This window comes from Prunus persica, chromosome G2, assembly GCF_000346465.2.
Source record: "Prunus persica cultivar Lovell chromosome G2, Prunus_persica_NCBIv2, whole genome shotgun sequence".
NCBI lineage: Eukaryota > Viridiplantae > Streptophyta > Magnoliopsida > Rosales > Rosaceae > Prunus > Prunus persica.
The window spans coordinates 18847893-18875433 of record NC_034010.1 but is presented as its reverse complement, the minus strand read 5'-3'; the positions used below and the strand labels follow the sequence as shown (position 1 = coordinate 18875433).

The following is a 27541-nucleotide window of genomic DNA, read 5'->3' as shown; positions in this document are numbered from 1 at the left end:
ATCATCGGAGTCCCCCTCACTCCCAAATGATGTTGAAAAAGGAAGGGGTCGGCGAGTACAATGTGGAAATAGAACCTGCGACTCCAATTTGTCATGTTCGATTGTGTTGTTGGCGCCTGAAGAGGTTGACATGCTTGAATAATCCTCTTTGTTTTGGGAGGATGAGGATTGCATATGCAATTTCGTTTGAGAAAGGGAACATAGGTTTATAGACCAACATACCAAAGCTTGTGTGTAGTCAACATATGTACTTTTTGGCGGGAATTTTTTAAAAATAGGTGTCAGCTTTTGCTTTTCAAGCATGCCAACCTCACACTCTCCTTACACCACCGATAGTGGTTGAAAGAAAGTCAATGGAAGTGACATCTACTTAGTTAACTCAACCAAACTAGTTAGGATTAAACTTAGATTGTATCAGACCAAAAAATAATTTCTACTTTGTCAACCAAATATTTTTTGGCGGGAACCCTTTTCTTGGTATTACTATCACCCCTTTCATATAAAATCTCCTTCCACACAAAACTCACTCCTCCACCGAATCTGTCTCCATCTACCGATACTCTCTCAAGCAAACAAACTCATTCCCCCCAGAGAATGAGCATAAGCACAACCAAGTTTGATGTGAGCATAATAAACACCTCTCCAAACAAAGACCGGCTTCGACACGCAAGTGAGTCACCAGACAAGCAATGTGACATTGGTAGACAAAATGACCATTTTGTTGGAAGTTTTGAGTCTGAAAGAGTTGTTGCTTTTTGGAAGGAGAGGCATCTTCAACTTGGTGATGAAATCCAAAGGGCAAGGGCACGTTTGGAATTTGTGGAAGGCCAAATTGAAGATGACAAAAGGCAGGCCAATCTGGATAGGGCGAAGTTGCAGCGCATGAAGCGTAGACACAAACGACTTCAGAGTGTAGCTGTTCAAAAATACAAGAACTCATCTAATGCAGTGGAGTCAAAGAAGCGTGTGATGCAAGCTGGATTCGACTACTTCCGATCCTATGCAAAACTCGTCGTACTCGGGTTTGATTGGTCATCTATTACCGTTTCCGACGTCACCAAATATACTCAGCAAGGGAAGTAACCATTTTGGTTCTCGTGTTTGAGCAGAGGCAAATAAGTGGAATTGGAATTTTCGTTACACTCTGCTTCAAAGCTATTTTGATGCTAACTACTATGGAAGATTTAAACCTTAATATTTTGATGTCTTTAATTACGAAAACAGAAGATGCAAAGAGCCCATCTACTTCAGTCATATGTTGCTGCCATGTCCATTTGTTTTTTATCACGTATCAGATTTGGACATGGTTGCATCATATGCAATGTTGCCTTTATTTATTATATGTTAGGACAAGGTTTATGGAAAAGCTTTTGTGAGTGCGTTTGTGACAAGGTTATGGAATTATTATGTACACTTTATATATTATTTTTTGTACTGGTTCATTTCCTACTACTTCTTGCTTTCTTTATATTTTATGTTTGTGGAATCCCTCTCAAAGTTAACATATACTGTGAAAAAAATATTATGCAACTGATTATATAATCACTCATATAGACTAGGACAAATATTCACTAAGGGTTTTAAAATTGCTTCACTTGTGTGAGGTTATTGAGAAAAAGTATGGCATTATTTATGTGATTGGACATGATTGAAAATGTATTACTGATTCCCAATGCGGCGTCATATGGACAACTTATTGAATACCTGTGACGTGTTAATAACTCTAGGTGCAGTTGCATGTGGACAACTTATTGAATACCTCTGACGTGTTGAAAACTCTAGGTGCAGTTGCATGTGGACAACTTATTGAATACGAACTGACGGCTTCAAAGCTCTAGGCGTAGTTGCAATGATGGCTTCAAAGCATGTGCAATTATTATTTATGTACATTATTATAACAAAACATATTATTGTATATAGTGAAACTAAATATTGTATTATTAGAAATTATATTTCGAATATTATCCGAAATATACGTGTTAACGTGAATTTGGGTTAAGAGGAAAGTGAGTTATGTACAAATAATTTTCATTTTCTCATTTTCTGGGCATTTTTTGGATTTTCGTAGAATTTATTACCTATGTCCACAGATTGTTGCACTAAAAAAGCCAAAATAATAGCAAGAGGACACCTGGCCCGATCTCAGCCCGTCACTGATAACTACTTGCACAAGTGTACGTCAGTCAACATGGCCACACCCTCCCATTTTACCATAAATTATTATTTTATTACTTTTCCTTACAAAAATCAGAACTAATTACACACAAAATAAAAAAATTATCCGAAAATTGCTACGAACTCATTGACACTCCATCTCCGTTGCTGAATTCTCCGATTCATTGTTACGCATTTGTAAAATTAATTCCCAACATTAACGGGAGATGCTTGTTGAAGTAGGTTATTGAAGTTGAAGTTAACAAACATCAATACTTAGGGTTAAGAGGAAAGTGAGTTATGTAACACAATTTGGATTATTTCATTGCGAGACGAATGATTTATAGGTTCTCCTAGTTTTATGACGTCACAAGTAGGCCGGAGTAATTTTGGGGGCATTTTTAGGATTTTCCTACTATTTTTTACCTAGTTTCAAAGATTTTTGAACAAAAGAATCCAAAATATAAAAGAAGATGACACCTGGCGCGATCTCAGCCCGTCACTTTTCACTACTTGCACAAGTGTACGTCAGTCAACATGGCCACATCCTCCCATTTTACCCTAAAGGATTATTTTATTACCTTTTTTCTTGGAAAATTCATAACTAAATACAGAAAAATTCAAAATTATTTCCGAAAATTGCTACGAACTCATTGACACTCCATCTCCGTTGCTGAATTCTTCGATTCATTGTTACGCATTTGTAAAATTAATTCCCAACATTAACGGGAGATGCTTGTTGAAGTAGGTTATTCAAGTTGAAGTTAACAAACATCAATACTTAGGGTTAAGAGGACAGTGAGTTATGTAACACAATTTGGATTATTTCATTGCGAGACGAATGATTTATAGGTTCTCCTAGTTTTAGGACGTCAAAAGGAGGCCGGAGTAATTTTTGGGCCATTTTTACGATTTTCCTACTATTTATTACCTAGTTTCAAAGATTTTTTAACAAAAGAATCCAAAATTAACAAGAATATGACACCTGGCGCGATCTCAGCCCGTCACTTTTCACTACTTGCACAAGTGTACGTCAGTCAACATGGCCACATCTCCATTTTACCCTAAAGGATTATTTTATTACCTTTTTTCTTGGAAAATTCATAACTAAATACAGAAAAATTCAAAATTATTTCCGAAAATTGCTACGAACTCATTGACACTCCATCTCCGTTGCTGAATTCTTCGATTCATTGTTACGCATTTGTAAAATTAATTCCCAACATTAACGGGAGATGCTTGTTGAAGTAGGTTATTCAAGTTGAAGTTAACAAACATCAATACTTAGGGTTAAGAGGACAGTGAGTTATGTAACACAATTTGGATTATTTCATTGCGAGACGAATGATTTATAGGTTCTCCTAGTTTTAGGACGTCAAAAGGAGGCCGGAGTAATTTTTGGGCCATTTTTACGATTTTCCTACTATTTATTACCTAGTTTCAAAGATTTTTTAACAAAAGAATCCAAAATTAACAAGAATATGACACCTGGCGCGATCTCAGCCCGTCACTTTTGACTACTTGCACAAGTGTACGTTACCGAACATGGCCACATCCTCCCATTTTACCCTAAATTATTATTTTATTACCTTTTTTCTTGGAAAATTCATAACTAAATACACAAAAATTAGAAAAACGATCCGAAAATTTGTACGAACTTATTGCGATTTCATCTTCCTACTGCATTCCCTGTTTAATGGTTATGCTACATTAGTATTTTATTATTATTTATCCACAATTATTATAATTATTATGATATTACTTTTTAGGCTGTCCATTTGTTAATTATATTTAGTCCAACTTGTTGAAAACAATTTTATTTTCCGTGCGAATAGGCCATTTGTAGTGCTCATCGGTTTCTCTGTTCTTCAATTTGTTAATTTTTTTATTTTTTAGGTTGAAGGGATGTTTTGAAACATAATATGGAAATATACAAGTCATCCATTGTACTCCTTCCACACAAAAAAATAGTCTACGTCATTCACTGTTCAACCCCCTAGGTTAAGAAACGTGTAACCAAATCCTTTCGGATATGCTAAGTGGGAAAATGTCATTCCCAAGCACTGGTGAAAAGACACCTATTTACTCCATGCATGACTTTTCGTTTACCAAATATGATGTAAAATATCTGTGTCAGTAAAATGTCATTCCTAGCCGTCTATGATGTAAGTAATCATTCCGCTATATAATAAATATTATACATTTATATATAAAACGGTTTATGACAAAATACCAACATTTGAACAACATTTAAACTGAGATAGGTATAACGTAGCCAGCCAACCTAGAAGTGAAGAGAAGCAAGTCCACAATGCATCAAAACCGTAAATTTGTACTAAAACTAATGCAAAAATACGTGATTCCCTCACACAACATACTCACGCAGGATTTTGCACCAAAAAATACTCTCACGGTGCCATTTGCATCGGTTGCAACAAGTCCACAACGCAGGATTTATCTTGTCTTCACTAGGCCAGCCTGGAATAACAAAATACCATTCATTGTTGTTACAAGCGCTGCACCGATTGAACTTAATCTTCCCATAGTCAAACATATCTACGATATGTCTTGCAACAAATGCTCCGCGACATCTTCCTGTCAAAGCATCCCTGGTTCCTTTCATATCAATGTTGTTACGTTGATTCAAAGAACACAAGAATTGTAATGCATCCTCTTTTGACTGACCAATTCCGGACATACCAAGTAGTCCAACTACATATGCCGCTTCCATATGGCCTGCCGTGGCTGCAATGCGCATCCCATACAACGCTTCCACCTTACCGTGCCTGAAAAAACCTTGGAATGCTTCTCTAAATATGGACTCAGGGTTATCGCAAGCCCTGCATTGTTGCAAGAAATGCTGGACCGCAGGTCTGGCACGGTACCAGATAGGATGGTATGGGTACTTTGCCATTGAAATGATGTTCCACACTTGTGGACTGTTTGCCAAAGTTCGGAACAATCGGCACACAGATGCCATACGGAAGAGATCTTCCGATGATTCGGTTGCCACGTATAACATGACTTGAAACCAAGCGGACTCCGGGATGAAGGCTTCGGGCATATCGAAATGGACATGCTTCCTTCTCTTTCCTCCGACTGTAGTGAAGTGTTTCGAATTCATTGAAAAGTTTTTGGAATGGAACGATTTGAGGAGTGGCAGAGGGGATAAATGATAATATTTGGGGTACACATTTTGTTTTAGCCTCTGTTTATAGTGTTTTGAAAAGGTGTTTCCAGTTGGGGTTTTTCCAAGTTGACCATTTTGAAAGAAACTGAACCCCAGTGAATTAAAACTTAAGACAAAAGAAGGGAAAACGTCATAACGGTGCATACAGAGTCAGACAGTCAAAAAGTTAATTAAATGGCTATTTGCATAGCCATTTTTGGGTTTATCCCACTATCAAATTCATTGATACAAATGTGATGGATTACTGACTAGTGACAGAAGGTCCCATCATATACTTTTTCATTTTCCCACACCCAACTACCCCTAGTAATGTTATTAAAATGGAACCAATAATGACGGATTCTTATCCAACTAGTTGCCTTAATGAAATATAAATAAATTAATAAAATTGAAGCAGTGTCCCGTCATTATTCAGAAAATATATTTGGTAGTGAAGTAGTTTATATTGCTTTTCGGGCTAAAAGATGTCACAATGCTGACGGTACAGGTGTCGACATCGTGACCAACCCACCAAATGATCCCAAAAAAATGAAATATAACTCGATTTGGGCAGAGATGAGAGAGAGCTGAGTGACAAGTTTAGGGTTATGAGTGAAGGGGTATGAATGACAACTATGAGTGAGAAGGTATGAGTCCGAAGAGGTTTCAGTGAGAAGATCTGAGTGAGAAGAGGTACAACTGAGAAGATTCAACATGTCTTCGTCTTCATCTCCCGCTCAAACAAAGAGGTGTCAGTATTATGGAGCTACAATGGTGCTTCGGGTTTCAAAATCTGACAAAAATCGAGGGAAGCCATTCTGGAAGTGTCTAACCTCCTATGTAAGTTTTAATTTAAAGAATATGTATGTGGGTGAAAAAAAACCTATGTCTAACTCTGACAGAATTATATTCCATATATGATGCCTGCAATTAGGGAGCCACCAGTTGCAATGGATTCGAATGGGTTGATGTAACCTCCGCTGAAGCAGAACATCAAGATGACACGTATGATGCTAGAGTGATGAACATGCTGAAGTCCATTAAGGACTTGGTATTAGTTTTATTAGTTGTATCAATTGTCATTTTATTTGTTCTTTTAATGATCATTTAACTGCACGGTTTAAAAGATTGTGAAAGTTCTCCCGCACAAGACATGTTGCACGCACCACCAATGAGACCCTAAACCCATTTTGTAATATTTGGTAACTGCATGTATTTCGCATGTTATTGAATGTTTATTGAAGGTTTATTGATAGTTTGCTGCATGTATATGGAATATCATTGCCCCAAAATTGGATGTTTATTGGGGCCACAAGTATCACTCAAGTAAGAAAGAAGGGGGGAAACGGACCTTATTCTTTCTTTTAGTAGGAAGAACAACTGTTAAGTTTAATATCCTATTCAATACGACTTCCCTATGGTTGGTGTACTTGGGGACTGAAGTATATTGCATCATTATTGTGGGCAAGGGCATGTCTATTGTGTGTGTTAAGGGAGTATTGTGTGTATATTGCATGTCTATTGTGTGTATATTGCATGTCTACTGTGTGTATATTGCATATCTATTCTCTGTATATGGCAGGCCAAGTTTGTGTATATTGTTTGTCTGTTGTGTGTGTATTGCTTGTCGGTGCGTTTGTGAATTGTTGTTCATTTTGTGTATATTGTCTTTGTTTCTACTTTTATGCTACTGAGCTGCGGAAAACCTTTCGCATGTTTAGACACCTATTATGATGCAACACATTGCGATTAATGGTGGCTTGCATCAACAATGACATATCACTTTGCAATGATGTAATACACTTAAAAAGCCATCTTCAAATCCCAATTCACATATGCAGTCTTAAAATTCCAATTCAATGCAGTTTGGTTAACAAACATGTAAATGTCATGAAGGAGTTAGCGGTAGAATTCGATAAGGACCCGTACGTCTCTATTGTGTATTTACATTAGTTTGAGAATGGACATTCCCAAAACCTTCTCATGTACCATTTGTCATCTTCAACCAATATCATGGGAAGTAAGCATCTCCCCTTGTTATCTCCGCAGCCAATTTCAACCGAAAAAAAGACATGTTGTGCGAGGTGCAAGTAGCTAACGGAAGCTCAGCGCTGAAAAGCTCACACTACTACAAAAAGTGAAAAAGACGACCAGAAAACAACGACGGTCTAAGTGAAAACCGTCGTGGTTTATAAAAAGACGACGGTTCTAAAAACACCGTCGTGTAATACAACCTTAGACAACTAAAAAATGGAGTTTCAAATGGCTGTTCAAAAACAACGACGTACATAATTAAACAACCGACGTCTATTTGAAACAGATTTTCGCAGTGTAAAATCAATGCCAACAAAGAACGGCAGAAGTTATGAATCGACCGACGTAGAAAGTAAAGACGACGATTTCAATAAAAACTGCCGTTTTTACTCATAAAATAACACGACGAGGTTTTCGTATAAGACGCCGTATAATTACAAACAAATCCACGGCTTTAAAATACAAAATATCGCCGTATTAAATTAATTTACAACGACGGAAAATATAAATATATCGACGTCATTCTCGTATAGTTCTACGACGTTATCTTTAAATCGTACAATAAAATTTATCGTCGTATTTATTCATTTTATACGTCGTACCTTTAATTTTAACGGTCGTCTTAATAAGAATTTTTGTTAACAATTTTTTTCTTTGATTTTCTTATCCTACGTCGGTAGATCTACTTAATGACAAGAATTGAAATAACCACGACGGTTTATATAGAACACCGCCGACATAATCAGTTTTGTCTGAGATCCCAAGGGTTACGAAATCTTACCAGATGGAACTCTGTTCCACATCATAATCTTAACAGATGACACAGATTTGCAAATATTGCGTCATGTTAGTTTACAAATTCTAGAACATTAATTTCCCTCATTTTAAATTTCCTCGGGAAAGAAAAATCTATTTATCACGCTTTGGAATTGAAAACTAAAACTGAAAGAATACGGGAAAAAAAACTCCATTTATAATTTAAAATTAAAATCCACGTCGGTTGTAGTACACTTAACGACGTTTAACAAAATAATCTACGTCGGTAATTATAAATCTACCGCCATCGTAACTTAATATAGACGACGAGAAAAGACGACGGTAGAACAGAAAACCGCCGTTGTTTCAGTTTCTTTAACATATCTTTCTGCAGGACTTGTGTAGTTCAAAGCATTGACAATGTCTTCATCATATCTCCCAGAAACTACTGATTCAATTGCTCAAGCTTTAGAGGCCATCTGAAGCCATTTCTATTCTTTATCGCATTCTTGAAACCCATCTTCTTCTTCTGAAGCTCTACGGATAAAGGAAGAGGCTATCACAATAAATCCGACGGATCTTCTTAGGCAAGAAAATCAAGCAGAGGATCAGGCACATCTGATCTTCAGATTTCCCTGAGAAGCGAACTTTCCTTCGACAGCGAGTGGAGGCCAGGCTTGCATCTCTTTTGATGGAAAGCAAGGAGTATTCAGAAGCACTAAGTGTCCTATCAGGCTTGATCAAGGAAGTGAGAAGGCTAGTTGACAAGCTTCTTCTTGTGGACATATATTTGATGCGAGTAAGCTCAATTTCTCTTTGAGAAAACATCCAAATTATTGTCTTTGAGACATGAGAGACTGAGAGAGGAAGAACTTGGAACCTTAAATGTAAACCGAAAATGAATGAAAGCGACAAATTTATAGAATAAATTTTTAAAACCAACGGCAGTCCTTACAAAAAAACCGCCGTTTAAATTGTAAAATCAACGTCGGTATGATCGACGTATATTACAGAAATCCACGTCGGTAAATTAATAAAAACGACGTGTTAAATAATATACCATGACGCGAGTTATTACTTATGTACTTTAATTTTTGAGTTTACTACGACGGTACCTACAAACTACTGTCGTATTTATTTACCACGTCCGAAGTTAAATGTACCGTCGTATTTTGTAATTTATACGTCGTAGTTATATGTAACCGCCGTATTATTTTTTTGAAATGGTTTTATATGTAAGCAACTTTTCGTCTACTTGACTTACACATTTGTTGTTTTTATATTCTTATTTTATTTAAATCTGTCATCCAAAAAAGAAACTTTACATATTGCAGAATATTAATTTCCTTCGTTTTAAATTTCCTCCGGAAAAAAAACTCTATTTATAACGCACTGTAATTGAAAAATAAACTGAAAGGTCACGGGAAAAAAAATTCTATTCATAATTTAAAAATTAAAATCCACGTCGGTTATATTAAACCTAACGACGTTAAATGAAATGATTCCACGTCGAATGAAAAATATTGCGTCGTTTTAGTTAAAAACGACGTAGTTAAATGTAACCGCCGTATTATTTTTTTGAAATGGTTTTATATGTAAGCAACTTTTCGACTTACACATGCACTGTTTCCAAACCCGATTAAAAATTTCAATCTCCCAGAGAAACCTTTTCGTCTTTTTTCCTTGTCAGAGCATTGTCAGAGTTTCTCATCGTCTTCCTCTCGTCTTCTTCGTCGTCTCTGAACTTAAACATCGATCATCTTCCTCTTGCTTTCATTGCACGCAAAAGGTAAGCTTTCATTTTCACTATTTTGGTTACTGTTTTGCATGCTCATACGTTTTTTGTTTGAAAAATCTTTTTACCTTTTTTCTGGCCAAAATCATTTTACTTCTTTCCAAGTTTGATAAAATATACAGACAAAGAGAGAAAGTTTCCAACTTTGAAGACAACTACATCAACTAAATAAGACGACGGTAGACCACGACGGTTCGTCAGTTGTTCTAGCGTCGTCTGAAAATTGACAAAGTTGTTTTTAAAATAATAGTCTTTTTTTATATGCTTGTTTAATTGCAGGCTAGCGTCGTCTGAAAATTGACAAAGTTGTTTTTAAAATAATAGTCTTTTTTTATATGCTTGTTTAATTGCAGGTTTGATTTCGCTGAACAATGGTTTTTGTTTTTCCCTTATTTGATAAAATATAAAGAAAAAGAAACTAGGGTTGGTATCTAATATAGACGATAAAATATAAATAATAGTTTACCACGACGGTGTATTACTATTGACGTCGTGTGAACATATATACCACGACGTTATATAAATAATGGTTTTAAACATTTATTACGTCTGAGATTATTTCATTGCGTCGTCTAAAATCATATCATACGTCGTATTTTTTTAATACCGTCGTTTGTGTTCTTAATGTTTTCCTGAAATATTTTCACTTGCAGTTTTGTCTGTTAAAATGGTTTCTCAACAACAAACTAAGGATTCTGGCTCCAAGAAGCTTGGAATGGTAGCTCCTCAAGACAAGTCTTCGAAGGAGATGAAGTCTTCGAAGAAGATGAAGTTTGCTTCATCATCTGCTGAGACAGAACAAACCAGCTAGACAACAATCTCAGATGATTCAAAGACTGGTCGAGGTATGAGCACAATGCCTCGTGTTGTGAAGAGAAAGCTTCAGAAACTGAGGCCAATTGTTGAGTACAATAAAAGGGGGAAAGGTGTTGGCCAAGCACATATTCAGATGCAGTCGTATATTGGTGTGTTGGCACGCTCCAGGATCCCACTTGTGGACAAGAAATGGTCCCAAATCCCCAAGGATATAAAGGAGCAGATTTGGGAAGCAGTTGACATGGCTTTTGTCGTAGGCCAAGGGGGCAAGACCTCTGTTTTAGCTTCTGCTTCCAAGAAATGGAAGGATTTCAAGTCTACACTAACGAGGCATTATATCCTTCCATACACCAATGACAGGGAGAAATTAAGCCAACCCCCTGAAACATATAAATTCATAGAGAAAGCACAATGGGATGCCTTTGTAGCTTCAAGGCTATCCAAAGATTTTGAGTCTGTGCATTCTCAACATGCACAGATTAGGGAGAAACTCGAATACAATCATCGATTGTCTCGAAAAGGATATGCTGGATTGGAGGATCAATTGGAGGAAACCATGCCTGGGGTAGAAATTGATCGATCTACCTTATGGAAGAGAGCTAGACAGGACAAACATGGTAACATCCCTGATCCAAAGGTGGCAGAGAAAGCAAAATTAATTGTAAGCCTACTATCACTCTGTTTTAAATTTTTATTAAACTGTGAATTATTCTTATTACGTCGTATGTTATATTTTTCGTCGTGTGAATGATATTACCACGTCGAAAAGTTTTTAAAAACGTCGTTAACGGTCTAAATAGGAATCACTACTATGTTTTCTGTAATTATAGCATAAGACGTCGGTGGTTCATTTTCGCGTCGTGTGAATGATATTACCACGTCGAAAATTTTTTAAAAACGTCGTTAACGGTCTAAATAGGAATCACTACTCTGTTATCTTTAATTATAGCATAAGACGTCGGTTGTTTATTCATTTCGTCGTTTTAAATAAATAACCACGTCGGTATAACTACCGTCGTGATAAGTTATAATAACGTCGGTTTATACGTTATTGCGTCGTGTGAAATTATATAATACGTCGTTTGTACATAAATAACCGTCGTGTGTTTTTTTGTTTATCTTTTTTTAGGATGAATTGCAGAAACAAGTCTCGGAAGGCAAAGTCAGAGTAGATGGCAGCAATGATGTGCTGACCATGGCTTTGGGCCCCGAGCATCCAGGCAGACTGAGGGGAGTTGGTGCTGGTGTTTCCCCAAGGCAATATTTCAATTTGCCCAAACCACAGAGGGTGAGCTTTGACGACCGTTTGAAGGACAGTTTAAGAGTTCTCCTTCAAGAAGAGACTAAAAAGATGGAGGCTAAGGCAAGGGAAGAGGCCTTAAGGATGGAGGCTAGGACAAAACAATTGGTAGAGGCTGAGAGGGAGCATTTCCTGAGTCAGCTTTCCCAATTAATTCCCAATTTTGATCCAAGCATGCTTAAACCAAGAATTAGCCAAAGCCCCAAAAATCCAATGTCTGACAAAGCTAGCTGCTCTGGAGGTGATGTGAGATCCCTACATTTGGAGGATGATACTGCCAAAATGGGGAAACATCAGCCAGATGAAGAGAAGGAAGAAGGAAAAAGAGATGAAGAGAAGGAAGAAGAAAAGGAGAAAGAAGATGAAGAAAAGCATGACGACAAGGTATGTTCACATAACTTTGCCTTTTTTATTTGTTTTTCAAAATTTCAGACGTCGATATTTTTATTTAATCCGTCGTTTGTTTAAAACTTAGACGGCGGAATTTTTTTAAGACGTAATAAAATATTTAAACGACGGTTTTTGCACCGTCGTTTAAATGGTTTCAGACGACGCTTTATTCATAAAACCGTCGTCTTTATTGAATTACCACGACAGTTTTTTCACCGTCGTTTAAATACTTTTAAGACGACGTTTTATTACTTAAACCGTCGTCTTTATTGAATTACCACGTCATTTTTTTTATTTCTTTAAACAGGTTATTGAAGTTGGTGCTTATTCAAATATGGAGGCGCCATCTTCTTTAAAAACCCTTTGTCGTTTTGTGGAAACGACACTCCTGCCTGAGGATAAGACACTCCAATTTACAATTGATAAGGAGGTGTTTGGTGGTGAGCGCGATACCTTCCTCCTGCCTGAAGATATTACACAATTTGCAGGCATGGAAGAAATTGGAGCTACTGTATTGGCTGTATATATGAGGTTTGTACTTCTAAAATAATACCTCGTTGGTTTATATATTGCGTCGTCTTAACTAACTAACCACGTCGTCTTAACTAACTACCGTCGTGATAAATATATTATAACGTCCTCATCTATTTCAGTACGTCGTGTGAAATATTATAATACGTCGTTTTTTTATACATAACCGTCGTGTTTGTTTGTGCTGACTTGTTTATATTATTTTATGTATTTAGGTACTTACACGATGTTTTGAAACAAGCCAATATGTGCAGCATGGTTGGCTTTATCGACCCTGCTACAGTTAGTGCCAACTCTGGCACAATAACTGAAAGATCACGACTGGTAGCAGCTCGACTTCAGAAGACAGACGGTGAACAGATTTTCATGATGCCTTACAATCCAGGGTTAGTCTCCTTAGGATTTTGTTTTTATGATTTTCAATAAATGACAGCTTATAAACTAACCACGTCGGTGTTTTATTTTATTTAGTCGTTTGAAACTACTAACCACGTCGGTATTTATTTATCGTCGTGATAAATATATAATGTCGTCGTTATCTACTTTATTTCGTCGTGTGAAATACTATAATACGTCGTTTTTGTAAATAACCGTCGTTTTTATATTAATTTTGTGCAGCCGTCATTGGATCTTGCTGATTGTAAGAGCAAAGAAGGAGACCGTCTATTTTCTGGATCCTCTGCCAGGTCATCGTGTGGTCGACGAAGAGGCGAAAAACATCGTGAACAGTGCTTTAAAAATATATAATACCCACATAGGCCGAGCAGGACGTAAAAATGTAATTTGGAAAACTCTCTCAGGCACACCAAAGCAACCCAGCAATGTCGAATGCGGGTATTATGTGATGCGCTTCATGAGGGACATCATCATGGATCCTTCCTTGGGGTTTGAGAATAAGGTAAGAAGAAATTACCTTCATACATTTCACGTCGTTTTTTGTATTATCAACGACGGTCATGTAAAATTAACGTCGTTGAATGGATATACTACGTCGGTTATGAAAAATATCGTCGTCTGTGATTGAATTTCTTTTTATTTATAAACCCTAATAGTCATTGTTTATGCAGTATGCCAAGGGAAACCAGGAAGCTTCATACCCCCAAGAAGCCATTGATGAAGTCCGGAATGAATGGGCAGAGTTTGTTTTCCAAATTATTAAACAGGGCAATTATTGAACACTTGATATTTATGTATAATGTACAAATTTTCTCTATAATATGTAATGTAAAAATTTGTTGAGGTTTTCTTAAATTAAAAAAAAAACAAACATACAAATTGCTTAACCGACGTGTAATACTTTTCCAACGACCTAATAAAGTCACAAACCGTCGTATTTTGTTGTTTCGTGTTTTAAACAAATACGACGTAAAAATATAGTTAGACGACGTTCTTTGAACAATTGAGTCGTTTATGGTTTACAACATCTTCAATTTCTTAAGGGTTCAGGGTATCATCGACGACGTTTATGTAACGACAGCGGTTAAGTCGTTGATATATATATTTTACGTCGTATAGTTAAATAGCCGCCATGGTTTCTCATTTTAACGACGTCATTTTAACGACTTAGTAGTCTATTACAATTTACAACGTCTACAATTTATTAACACCGACGTGGTTTGTTGTTGTGGTAAGAATATTTTATTATTTTTATATCAAAATATTCAAAATAAATTTAAAATAAATCAGAAAATTGAAAAGTCAACTCCTATGAAGTCATTGATATATTTTCTTCCACATAAACCTTGAAAAAATTCATTTTGAATAACAAAAATTTAAAATGACCATCCAAAACAAAATTATTTTGATGAGTCATAAAATCACTTCTAGTTGTATGGTTTAGGGTTTAGAGTCTAGGGTTTAGAGATTAGGGTTGTTATTTATTGGGGTTTATTTTTAAAGTATAATTTTTGGGTAGTCTAGGGTATATGTTAGGCTTTAAAACCATAAAACCTTTTATAAACTTAATTTTTTAAATTGTATAATTTAGTTTTATGGGTTTAGGGTATTAATTTTTAACGACGGTGGTTGCGTCGTGGAATACATATTTTACGTCGTACAGAAAAACATACGACATGGTTTACGCTTTAAACGACGTCATTTTAATATGTAAGTCGGTTTATATAATTTACAACGTCTTTAATTTCTTAACACCGACATGGTTTTTCAGTCGTCGTTATATAAAAAATTCAAAATAAATTTAAAATTAATCCGAAAAATGAAGCTTCAAAATGAACGGCCTTACGTTCTTAATCCGAAAAATGAAGTTTCCGTCGTGGAATATTAAATTTACGTCGGTACGTGTAGAACTTTCGCCTTGGTTTTTCTTTCGACGTTTTAAAACGCGCGAACTCTAAAAATTTTCGCGCGACCTAAATTTTTTTAGATTTGGCTCTTATACCCTGAAACCTAAAATTTTCAGATTTCGCGCGACATAACATTTCGCTCTCTCACTTATGCTCTAATTAAAAGTTGCACTCTCCAGGCTCCGTCGAATCTGTGAGCTCGTCCAACCTGTAAGTATAAACCCTATCTTCCCCTTGTAAATTCATTGAATGATATTAGGTTGTTTTGTTAAAGGGTTTTATGTGTATGCTTTGCGATCTGTTAATAATGTGCTTATAGGTATGGGTTCATGGATTTTTTGTTTAATGGGTTCATGACAAGATCAAATAAAGGTGTACTTTTGCTGGAAATCAACACAAAAAGACACAGATCACCAACTTCCAAATGATTTCCAGCAAAAGTACACCTTTATTTGATCTTGTCATTTTCCGCTATGGAGAAAATGATGGGGAGCAAATAGTACCTACGAAGGAAGAAACTGATAATGAAGATGGGGATTCGAGTGATGATTCTAGTAACGATTCGAGTTATATTAGGTTGTTTTGTTAAAGGGTTTTATGTGTATGCTTTGCGATCTGTTAATAATGTGCTTATAGGTATGGGTTCATGGATTTTCTGTTTAATGGGTTCATGGATTACATTATCTGTTATGTTGAATTGGGAATGGATTTAATTTTGTCGTATCTTTTAATCACCCTATGTTATGTTGAATTGGGAATGGATTTATTGTTTTGATGCTTGGTTTCATGTATATGTTGGTTTCTTGCTTGGTTTCATATATATGTTGTGTTCTTAATGGGTTTTGTGTTCTTGAAAATAAACTGAGACACGACGAATTTTAAGGCATACGACGACGATTACACGACGGTTTTTTTAAACTACCGTCGTTGTATTACTTATACACGACGGTTTTTTCATAAACCGTCGTTTGTATTACTTATAATAGACGACGTCTGTTGAAAATCCGTCGTCTATATATGCCAAATACGTCTGTTTTTGTTTAAAACCCGTCGTCTCTGTTGTGTATTACTTGCGATTAGATCATTGTATAATCTGCTATAGTGATGGTCATTGCCTGTATTTTCACTTTATTATAGATAATAGGTTATAGTGTCGGAGATGGATAAGTCAAAATAGTGGAGAAGCCTGCAAGGTATGCAATAACTCGTTTGTGCTTCTTCTTCAATGCTATATGTGCAAAGACTGTTGATGTTTCCAAGCTAGATAAGTTGGAAGAAGATGTAGTAGTTACTCTGTGTTTGCTTGAGAAGTACTTTCCCCCTTCATTCTTTGATATCATGGTTCATCTAGTAGTACATCTTGTCAGAGAAGTTCGTCTATGTGGGCCAGTATATTTTAGGTGGATGTATCCGTTTGAAAGATATATGAAAGTTCTGAAGGGGTATGTTCAGAATCGTACTCGTCCCGAAGGTTGCATTGCTGAGCGGTATATAGCTGAAGAAGCGGTAGAGTGTTGTACTCAACATTTATCTGATGTTAGTACAGTTGGAGTGCCTTCAAGCCAAAAGATGGGACTTTCAAAGCCATTATCAGGTTGCACAGTGAGCGTAGTTGATCAGGACCTGTTGAATCAAGCACATCTATATGTCTTGGAGAATACGGAGGAAGTCCTACCTTATATCGAGTACGTATGAGCTTTATTCTTTAAGTTTCCATTTTAAATTATTTCTTATGTTTATCTTCTATATTTAGGACCGTAACGCTTGAATTTTTCGTGTCATGTAGGCAACATATGATTCACATCAAGACTGCTTATCCAAAATTTAGAAAGAGAACAAAGTGGCTGCAGGATAAGCACAATAGCACTTTCATTCAATGGCTACGCTTCAAGGTATATATTGTTGAATAACATATTTCTCTTTTAATTTTCTTCTTATTTATATGTTAGATTGAATTAAGATATGATTAATTTGCAGGTTCAAAGTGAACTTGAGGAAGACAATCATGGCGTATCAGAAAATTTAAGGTGGCTAGCAGCTGGTCCAAACATGTCAGTGCCATTATATAGGAGCTATCTTATTAAAGGTATTAAATTCAATATCAAGGCACAAGATGATGTACGGACAACTCAAAATAGTGGAGTTTATTTACTTGCACATACCATGCAAGTTGCTAGTGCCAAGGATAAAAACCCAATTCTCTCAAATATGGGTTTCTATGGTGTCATTCAAGAAATTTGGGACCTTGACTACCAAAAGTTTACAATCCCAGTCTTTAGGTGTGATTGGATAGATAGTTCTGGTCTTGTAGTCGACGAACTTGGATTTACCCTTGTAGATTTGAGTAAAATTGGACATAGGAATGACCAATTTGTTTTGGCTTCTCAAGTCAAACAAATATTTTTTGTTGACGACCCGATGCATCGTGGTTGGTCGGTAGTGTTATCAATGCCTAATAGAGAATATAATGATGTTATTGGTGATGAAGTCTTAGGTGATGTGATAATTGAGTGTGAGCCATTTACTAGAGGGATGCCAAATGTTGACACATTTGATGAACTGGTGGGTGAGTTAGGCGGTCAAAATATCGAGATGGGTGTGAAGATATATGGATTGAATGATGCTTATGTAATTGGCAGTGTATGACATTAATTTTGTAATATATTGTAATGTGATTTCTTCACTTTCTACGTTCAAATAAAACACGACGTTATTGTGAACCAGTTATTCAGCATATTTACCGACGTCTTAAAGCAACGTAACAATGAAGAACCACGACGCAATTGTGAAGCAATTATTCAGGATATCACGTCGGGGAAGGATTAAGAACCGCCATGTAATTCAAAATAACACGACTCCAATCCCATAATACCGACGTCTAAAAAACGAGATATATAATCTGAACGTTAAAAAATACGACGTCATCATACATTTTCCACGTCGCAAGTTCTTTTATAAACGAAGAGAAACGAAATGAATTCCGACGGAAATTCATTATAACCGCCGTCTAATAACAATCAAACGACGTTATTTGTAATACGGCTCTCATCATAATCAACGCCGTCTATATGTTCTGTAATACGGCTCTCATTTATTTGGAACCGACGTTGTTTAGAAGTTCAACGTCGTCTATATTATTAAGTGCGTCGTGAGTAATGATGATAGATATAAATACAACGTCGACTATATAAATGCCACCGACGTTGTTTCGCATTTCAACGTCAACTGTATAAATACATACGTCGTAAATAATGACACTGACAACTATTTCCACGTCATCTTTTTTAGAAAAATCGAAGTGGAAAATTTATTTCACGACGGTTGTTTGTAAATAAGAGACGTAGTATATTTCAATAACGTCGTCTTCTCATGTATTTAAAGACGTCATATTTTTTCTTGTCGTGTAAATTATATTTAACGGCGTAAAATTTTAGTTGTCGTCGTTGTATGTATATCTTGCGGCCTTTTTCTTTTAACATGTGTCATATTTTTCCTTTTTAACGACGATGATTTGTTTGAGTTGGTCGTCTATTCTCATCCTCGACTATTTTCTAGAACTTTAGCAGACTAAACACGTCTGTTTTTATTGTTTTCCGACGTTGTTTTATTTAACAACGTCTAATATTTATCGTCGTTGTTTGTTTCTGAAAATATGACGTATAAATTTTGTAATACGACTCTCATATATTTGTAACCGACGTTGTTTCGTTTTTCAACGTCTACTCAATAAATACATACGTCGTAAATAATGACACTGACAACTATTTCCACGTCATCTTTTATCGAAAAATCGAAGTGAAAAATTAATTTTACGACGGCTGTTTTTATATATGCGACGTAGTAGGTATCAATAACGTCGTCTTCTAATGTATTTAAAGACGTCAAATTTTTTATTGTCGTGAAAATGATATTTAACGGCGTCGTTTTTTTATTTCCGTCGTTGTATGTCTATCTTGCGGCCTTGTTCTCTTAATATGTGTTATATTTTTCCTTTTTAACGACGGTTTTTTTAGAGAGTTGGTCGTCTATTCTCATCCTCGATTGCTTTTTTAGATCTTTTTGCAGTACAAAGACGTCGTTTTGTATTTGTTGATGACGTTGTATATTTTAACAACGACGGTGATTTAGCGTCGTGGTATATGAGGGAAAAGATGACGGTGGATTCCACGACCATTGAAAAATCGAATACACGACGGTGATTTACCGTCGTCTTTTTGCTTTTTTGTAGCAGTGTCAATGTACTTTAACACAAACATGCCACAATCGCCTCTGAAGCAAAACAAGAACTCGATCAATTCAACTAATGACATTCTAACGTAATTGACAATTGAAAGTAATAAAATTAAATTGCAAGTTGTGCTTACTCATTAGACTGTTGTGGAACATCCACACGCTCTATTGGCCACGGACACCACCAATCTCGGCTGCAATTGTTTACATAAACACCTTCTTCATAAAAGTCGATGGTGTTGAGAAGATTTGGAAGCGTAATTGATAGCGGGCCGAGTTCTTCCTTTACGATGTCATCTGGAATTAGTGAAACCTTCGAATCGTACACTTTGATTTTACACAATACCAGATCAATCATTACAGCCACCCAATGCTTGTACTTCGTCAACATAAATGGGGTATACACCTTATAGACGGTCTGCCAATCCAACCCACACGGAGGAACCTTCCCATTTACAACGTTTAGTAAACTTTTTCTGATTTTCCACCCAAGCTGCTGTTTTTTTCTTTTATTATCCGCAAAGCAAGTACGAATGTGATTCTGTGAAATACAAAACAATCAATGGTTAAACACCTCCACTAGTGTGTGTATGGAAAATGTGTAATTATTAACGGCACTTGGTCAAGGCCAATGACATACCATAAAAAAAACATCGGTCGTTGTCCAGTCCGCTACTTCTACCGAATCTGTCTCCAATTGTTGTTGTCGCTTCCGGATGAGATACAACCCCAAATCAATGTGCTGCAACATGTTTTTCTTGTCAATCTCATAATGTATGTACATTAAAACAAATGCATAATCAATTACACTTACATCTCCTTTCAGCCAACCATCAGCTTTCACGAGGGAAGCGAAGAATTCAATCTCAGCTTCCACGTTGCCAAATTGCATCACCAAACTATGAATATAAAACAGTTTTAGAACACTGTATATAAAAAATTATATACAGTCATGCTTCTATCTTATAATTGCAAGGGACTTACTTTGGGTCCTGGCGCCATTCCCAACAAAGTTTCAGCAATTTCACCAGATCATCATGCGGAATCGCCTTCATTGGGTCTAACATCTTCAGTCCGGTTGTCTGTGCCCCAGTTTTTGGAACCAATTCACTGCCTTCAACGATCTTCCACAAAGGAATGATCCTCTTCCTTTTTCGTAATTGGACCCCTTGTGCCAGAGCTTTACCTTTATCATTCAACCACACGTTCAACTGAGATAGCACAGCTGTAGGTTCATCCAAATCAATGTCCCCGACAGTAAACTCAAGCAGTGTCCCCTCCGTGCTCTCGCCAATGTCACCCCCAAGCAACATAACTTCATTATCTTCTTTCTCACATTGGTTTCTTTGCACTTCCTTTTCCTCAGTTGTTTGTGTTTTCACTTCCTTGCCCTCCCTTTTTTTCCTTTGCAGTTTCTCTCCCTTACTGCTTTTTCTTTTCACTTCCTCTCCCTCACTGCTCTATCTTTGGGCTTCCTCTCCTTTGCTACTTTTTACTTGCACTTGCTCTCCTTCACTTCTTTTCCTTTGCCCTTCCTCTACCTCACTTGGTTTTCCTTGCACTTCACCCCCTTCAATCCCCTCCTCTTCCTTTTCCTCTCCGTCAATCCCCTCCTCTTCCTTATGTGCTCCCTCATTTCTATTATTTGGCCCTTCACCCCCTTCAATCCCTTCATCTTCCTTTTCCTCTCCCTCATTTCTGTTACTTGGCCCTTCATCCCATTGAATGTCATCCATTTCCCCATATCCCTTAAATAGATGTGAGACGACACAACGATTCGTCCTCTGTTTCAGTAAAGCTAGGTCCCTCCTTACTTCCTGCTCAAACTGAGGACCTAAACATTGGTCCAACAGTTTTTCCATCCGTATGACCTTTAAGTGAAGGACGTCTTTTTCCCGCTTTACTTGAAACAACTCGGACCTCAACAAGCTTACCACCTTGTTCAACTTATCAAGATCACCACATGAAGAAGGAATTGACTCTGCCGAGACAACAGCAGGGCGATCCTGTGGCCAACTCCAATATGGCTGTCTCATTTCCTCTTCACTCGGACATAGCGCCCGCAACTGAACTGACTGTTTCAGAATACAGACAAGAGTCATATTAAATCATTCTACTTCATAATTTCATTCAATCTTATCAATAGTTCCAAGAGCTGCAAACCAAACCTCTTTGCTCTGGAAAAAATAATTGTTCAACTTTCTCATCTCTGGAACAGACGTAGTAGTTCTCCATCGCAAAATACGCGGGACAACGGTCGGATCAACAACCCTGCAGTAATTCAGGTCCGCCATTCTAGGAATTAATTCATATACCCAAATCTACACAATTCACAGGACAAAAGTCATTATTTATGTTTTAAAGAAAAACAAAACATGACTGACATGAACATTATTACCATGTACCTGGAAAGCATACGTGAAACCTTTAAAACTCCAGCCACTCCTTTGCGCTTCACCATGCATATCCTTCTTGCCCTTCTCATTTCTCCGGCTTGTTCCCGTTACCTTACTTTTCCCCTTCCCTCTTCCCTCTTCATTTTCCAAGCTTTTCACATACTTTGTTGGTGCAGAAAATAGACTGTCTTGGGTTTTGTCAAAGGACACCGAACCCCACGGATACCTGTTGAACGCATCCAAGTTCTCTACAAGGGTCAGGTAATTTAGATTGATGTTCAAATGTTTGTCCCTTCCCAAAACCACTAACTCAGCAAAGTAAACAAGAGCTAGCTTGTAGATGTCATCTTCCTCTGTGCACCTCACAAATGCTTCTTCTAAAGCATTGCATGTAATTCCTTCGTCTATAAAATATCTTTTCTGAAGTCTGATTTCATCACTCTCTCCACTGGAAACTTCAGGCACTTCCCCAAAATGAAGCCCTGTGATCAAACAGAAATCCTGACGAGTGAACTGAGCAACGTCACACCCTAATAAGAAACTCAGTCCATCCAAGTCTTTCACACCCTGCCCCGCTACTCTACGCAACACAACCCCATGCACAATCTGCCCGATAAACTGAATCTTATCTATATTCAGAAGATGTCCAAAGCATGATGTCTTGAATTGTTCTAATTGTTCCGCACTCAACTTCGCTCGAATTGCAGCTAGAGATGAATTTGCATGTGAGCAGTTGTTCACCCGTGACGAATATACCTCTGCCTCTGGCCATACCAGCTCCACGTTGGATCCCATTTCCTCAAATACAATGTGAAATAACGTGAACATATATACTACTACGTATTTGCACAATCACAACTAGTCAACCAGGCACATTACAACTTTTACAAAGTACATGAGCATAGGGATTGCTCATCACAGGCTTTAACATCATCAAAGCAATATGACAATTTTTGTGCAAATACCTGTTAATGCAATGATTATGTGAATTACAAACAATTTCACGTGTTTTATTTATGGATCCATACTCATGTGAGTGCAATGTAGGCAAGTTCTGCACTTCACACACATGACAATTACTGTCATCTCATACACAACCCAAAATAAATAAATAAGAAATATAGTAGAAGGAAGCAAAGCAAAGCATGTACTTTGCTATCTGCTTGCTAAGCAATTGCCACATCCTTCTTTCTTTCTACCTTTTTCTTCAGTCACCCACAATCGTCATAGATCAACCTTCATTTCAAATGCTTTGCACTTTTATTCATGAGTTTATTATTATCTGTTCTCATTTCTCATAGGCAAATTTAGTAACAAATGAAATAATATTTATTTCACAAAATATATAAATTCTAGTGCCAGAGAGGTACTCTTCACTCTGCACTGCTTCAAATGTGGAAGGTTTTGAGCGCCTCCTCCAATTTAACACCATTATCTTATTCATATCATTACTAACATGTTATTGACATGTTATTGAGATGTTATTGACATGTGATTGACTTTATTTTCATTCGTTTTTTAACATATACCCAAGCAAAAATTAACATGCAATTGAAGCACAAATAAGAGATGCCAAATCCAACAACATTGATGGTACAAATTGGGGAAAACCATTACTCTAACCCTAAACTCAAATTCCTTACATTACTCATCAAATGCTTTGCAGTTCTATTCATGAGTTTATTATTATCTGTTCAAATGTTTCTCAGGCAAATTTAGTAACAAAGGAAATCATATTTACTTCATAAAATATATATATATATATATATATTCTAGCGCCTCTTCTTAATCTGCACTATGCACTGCTTCAAATGTGGAAGGTTTTGAGGGCCTCCTCCAATTCAACACCATTATCTTATTCATATCATTATTGACATGTTATTCACTTGTTATTCACTTGATTTTCATTCTTTTTTTAACATATACCTAAGTAAAAATTAACATGCAACTGAAGCACAACGAAGAGATGCCAAATCCAACAAAATTTATGGTACAAATTGGGGAAAACCATTACTCTAACCCTAAACTCAAATTCCATAAATTACTCACCAAATGCTGGTTATTGCAAGGTGTCTGTGTGGGGTCTTTCTGTTTCTTTGCTCCACAAATGGAACCTACCACTTCCAACGAATACAGCTTCTCCCCTTCCCTTTCCACTGCTTCGCCCCTTCACTGATTTGGAATCCACACCTTTGCCCCTTCTACTCCAAATAAATACTTTTTCGGGGTCTGGAGAACGGAGTGGCGAATCGTTGCCTTCAACTGTCGTTAGCCGTTGCCTTCATTGGGTATCTCAGACCTCTGTGTTTTAGAGAGATGAGTTCTTTCTGTTCAAACTTCGAACTTGCCTCTTCTTCTTCTTTTTCGGACGTGTTTCCCTCTTCTTCTTCTTTTTGGACGTGCTGGATATTCAATTCGGGTTTGGGTTCCTCACCTACCCAATTGTGAAACTTTATCTCAATTCTCCCCAGCCCTTGGATTAATCTGATGGCTATAAAGTGAACCCCTTATAACTTACCCCTTATAACTTTCCACTCATTATAGTCTTGGCGCAGAAGTATAATTTGGTCATGCATTTGGAGTCGTTTTCTTGTTTGTCCTTCCTTATCCTTCCACGAAACCTTGCTCTGTCTTTCTAGTTGTACTTGTGGTTATGGTAATTAATGCAAATAAAGGTGTTCGAATGTTGCATGTTTTTCTTTATTTGGATTCTCTGCATTCATAAAGTTTGCAATTTTCTGTATGTAATACAATGATTTTAATCATTAATTGATCACATAGTACATTTGACGAAATGAAATTGAAGCTTTCCAAGCCTCAGATATACCTACAATGGTTTCTGCTAAGTGCAAAAGGCAAAGTCAGTTGACTAATTAGGTCTCGTCAATGGGTTGGGGACTAGGCTGGGTCGGGCTTTTAAAGAGGAGAGAAAAAATAAAGGGGCGGTCGACCTGGGTTTTTATGGAAAATTCGAAGTCCAAGCCCGACTCATGGGCCGAGCTTGAGAAAGCCCATCAGCCTAGGCTGGGCCGAAATGGGCCTACTTCATTCGAAAAGAAGAATAAGGAGAGGAGAAAGAAACAACGTGCCATTCAAAAATAGGCACTCAATTGCATCATAATTAGACCGTAACACGTTTTAAGAAATAGTTTAAAAAAAATAATAAGTATCAAAAAAATATTTTTTTTAAAAGGATGGTATGAATAAATATGCAAATGCTTGGTGATGGGTTCAAGAAAAGTATGATTATATTTGGTGATATGATTATGTTTGGTGATATGATATGCTGTTTGTTTTATTCTTGATATATGTAATTGTTCTATTAATAATTTACACAAATTAATGTGCTAATCATCCAATTATAAACTAGGAATGAGTAAAGAAAAGTAAATGAAATGAAACAAAACAAGAAACCCAAAATAAACACATACAACAATTTCTATCACCCCTTTATCATCACTGTATCGCCACTGTATCACTATGGTAGCACCAGTTTATCACATTTTAGGCAGAGACGAATTATGAACTTCCTCTGTTTTTCACTTTCGACATCTGTCCAGTTTTTGACCTATAACTTTTCAACCATTTATGCAAATTTTGTGTTCTTTATATGGTTGGATTTAGCTCAAAAAAATGAAGATAATTAAATGGATACAAAAATGTAAAAAATGGATACAAAAATGAACATAATTAAATGGAAACAAACACAATGTTTCAAACAAGTAACACACACATAAATGAAAGAAGGGGGTTTGTGATTCAAGTGATATAATCCTAATCATAAACCCTTATTTATACATAAGTATCTATGTATGCGGGCCTAACGAGCCTGGCTTTTGTGGGCGGGCTGGGCTGGGCTTTCTTCAGCTTAATCGGGCTGGAATTCAGACACCCAAGCCCAAGCTTAGCCCAGGCCATCCCAAAGCCCATATAGGGTCGGGTCTGGCTATTTCTTGATGGGCCGGGTGAGTCCCCGTTGGCTCTTGTGCCCGTGGGCCAAATGATGAGGCCTACTGTCAATGTAGACAAATTCATGTCAAATCCAGCAGTTGCTTAATAATGAAGGCAACAAATTAATGTTAAGGATTTGGCAAGGGGCAGTTTAACTTTCATTTCTTTGGGTGCTACAATGTGGCATCGTTCAAACCTTGCCATAAAAATCCCTAGTGGAGGAAATCCAGTCAAGGAAAAAGAGACAGCACCACAATACAGAAAAAACTATCCCCTATTTCTGCCATTTTCTAGTAAAAATTGAATCCATATCTGAAAGGACCCACCCCGAATTTTTTCAAAAATCCGAGACGAACCCTTTGGAATTCCTGACATCACCCCGATGCCAGGCCCACTTACTAAAAACCGAGACCTCCTGCCGAAATTTCGGCAGAGTCTCCCCTATAATTTGTACATTTCCCAAAATTTCAACCTGCATAAAAACGCATTTAATATCCACAACTGGCAGCATGCACAATATAATTTCATGCAATTCACACAAATGGCCTTCGGCCTTCCAATAAATCTCAACCAACTACCAAACCATTCAAATACAAATTATGACTAATATTTAGTTTGCGGCTGCACCTAATAACCTCAGGCTGCCTACGTACCCTCCTTGAGGGATCAAGCCACACGTAGTTCTTCCATAAAACCCAATTTCACATTTGGGCGATACCTTATTTCATTTCTCTGTATTTCATATAATCTCCCCATACGCCGGTACAACCAACGCCACGTATGGGGCCTGTCAACACGCCGGATAACCTACGCCACGTGCGACCATGCCATACTATCATAATATCTCCTCATACGCCGGTACAACCAACGCCACGTATGGGGTCTGTCTCAACGCCGGATAACCTACGCCACGTGAGACCTGCACATCATATCACATAACTCCCCATACGCCGGTACAACCAACGCCACGTATGGGGCCTGTCCCAACGCCGGATAACCTACGCCACGCGGGACCTCAATATCATATCACAAATCTCCCCATACGCCGGTACAACCAACGCCACGTATGGGGTCTGTCGACACGCCGGATAACCTACGCCACGTGCGACCTCCACACAATATCACATAATCTCCCCGTACGCCGGTACAACCAACGCCATGTACGGGGCCTGTCTCAACGCCGGATAACCTACGCCACGTGAGACCTAACTTTCACTTGGTGGTGCATGTAGTGAATCCAACATCCAGGGAGGTACCTAAAGTAGTGCGTATAGCACTCCAAACTGACATTCTAGACTCTGTTGTACCCTTGTACAACCATATATAATTATAATTATATAAATAAATTCTAATATTGTGTAATCCTCCACAATGGTCTAGCACCCGATAATCCCCCCTTAAAAAGGTGAGATTACTCCGGAAGACTCACGGTCAACCAAGGGTCAAACTACTCTAACCCTGGTCAACCGGACCTGCAGAACCCACGACCTCCAATTTCCGATCCGGAAGTCCCTATGGGTTCTACCAGGTATAGGACACTTGTCCTGCAAGTTTGGTTCAGATCGGACGGTCGGATTGCTCACGATCGCCGATATGACGGTTAATATAAAATATAAACTTAAAATTATTATTCAGAACATCCGGGGCTCCGATTCACGATCCGTGAATTCCTACACGATTCCAGAAATACCTAGATTAACATATATTAAATTTGGG

The 27541-nt window shown here is 37.3% G+C and overlaps 3 protein-coding genes across 3 annotated transcripts; all 3 read right to left on the bottom strand.

Annotated features, from left to right (window-relative positions):
• Positions 4520-5218, bottom strand: LOC109947405. Its single transcript, XM_020557365.1, has one exon. The coding sequence runs from the start codon at positions 5216-5218 to the stop codon at positions 4520-4522; it is 699 nt and encodes a 232-aa protein (XP_020412954.1).
• Positions 19609-20791, bottom strand: LOC109947404. Its single transcript, XM_020557364.1, has 4 exons — positions 20463-20791; positions 20293-20377; positions 20119-20220; positions 19609-20019 (listed from the first exon to the last, which is right to left on the bottom strand). The coding sequence occupies exons 1-4, from the start codon at positions 20789-20791 to the stop codon at positions 19609-19611; spliced, it is 927 nt and encodes a 308-aa protein (XP_020412953.1).
• LOC109947403 lies at positions 21987-22669 on the bottom strand. The gene is made up of 2 exons (XM_020557363.1): positions 22101-22669; positions 21987-22011 (listed from the first exon to the last, which is right to left on the bottom strand). The coding sequence occupies exons 1-2, from the start codon at positions 22667-22669 to the stop codon at positions 21987-21989; spliced, it is 594 nt and encodes a 197-aa protein (XP_020412952.1).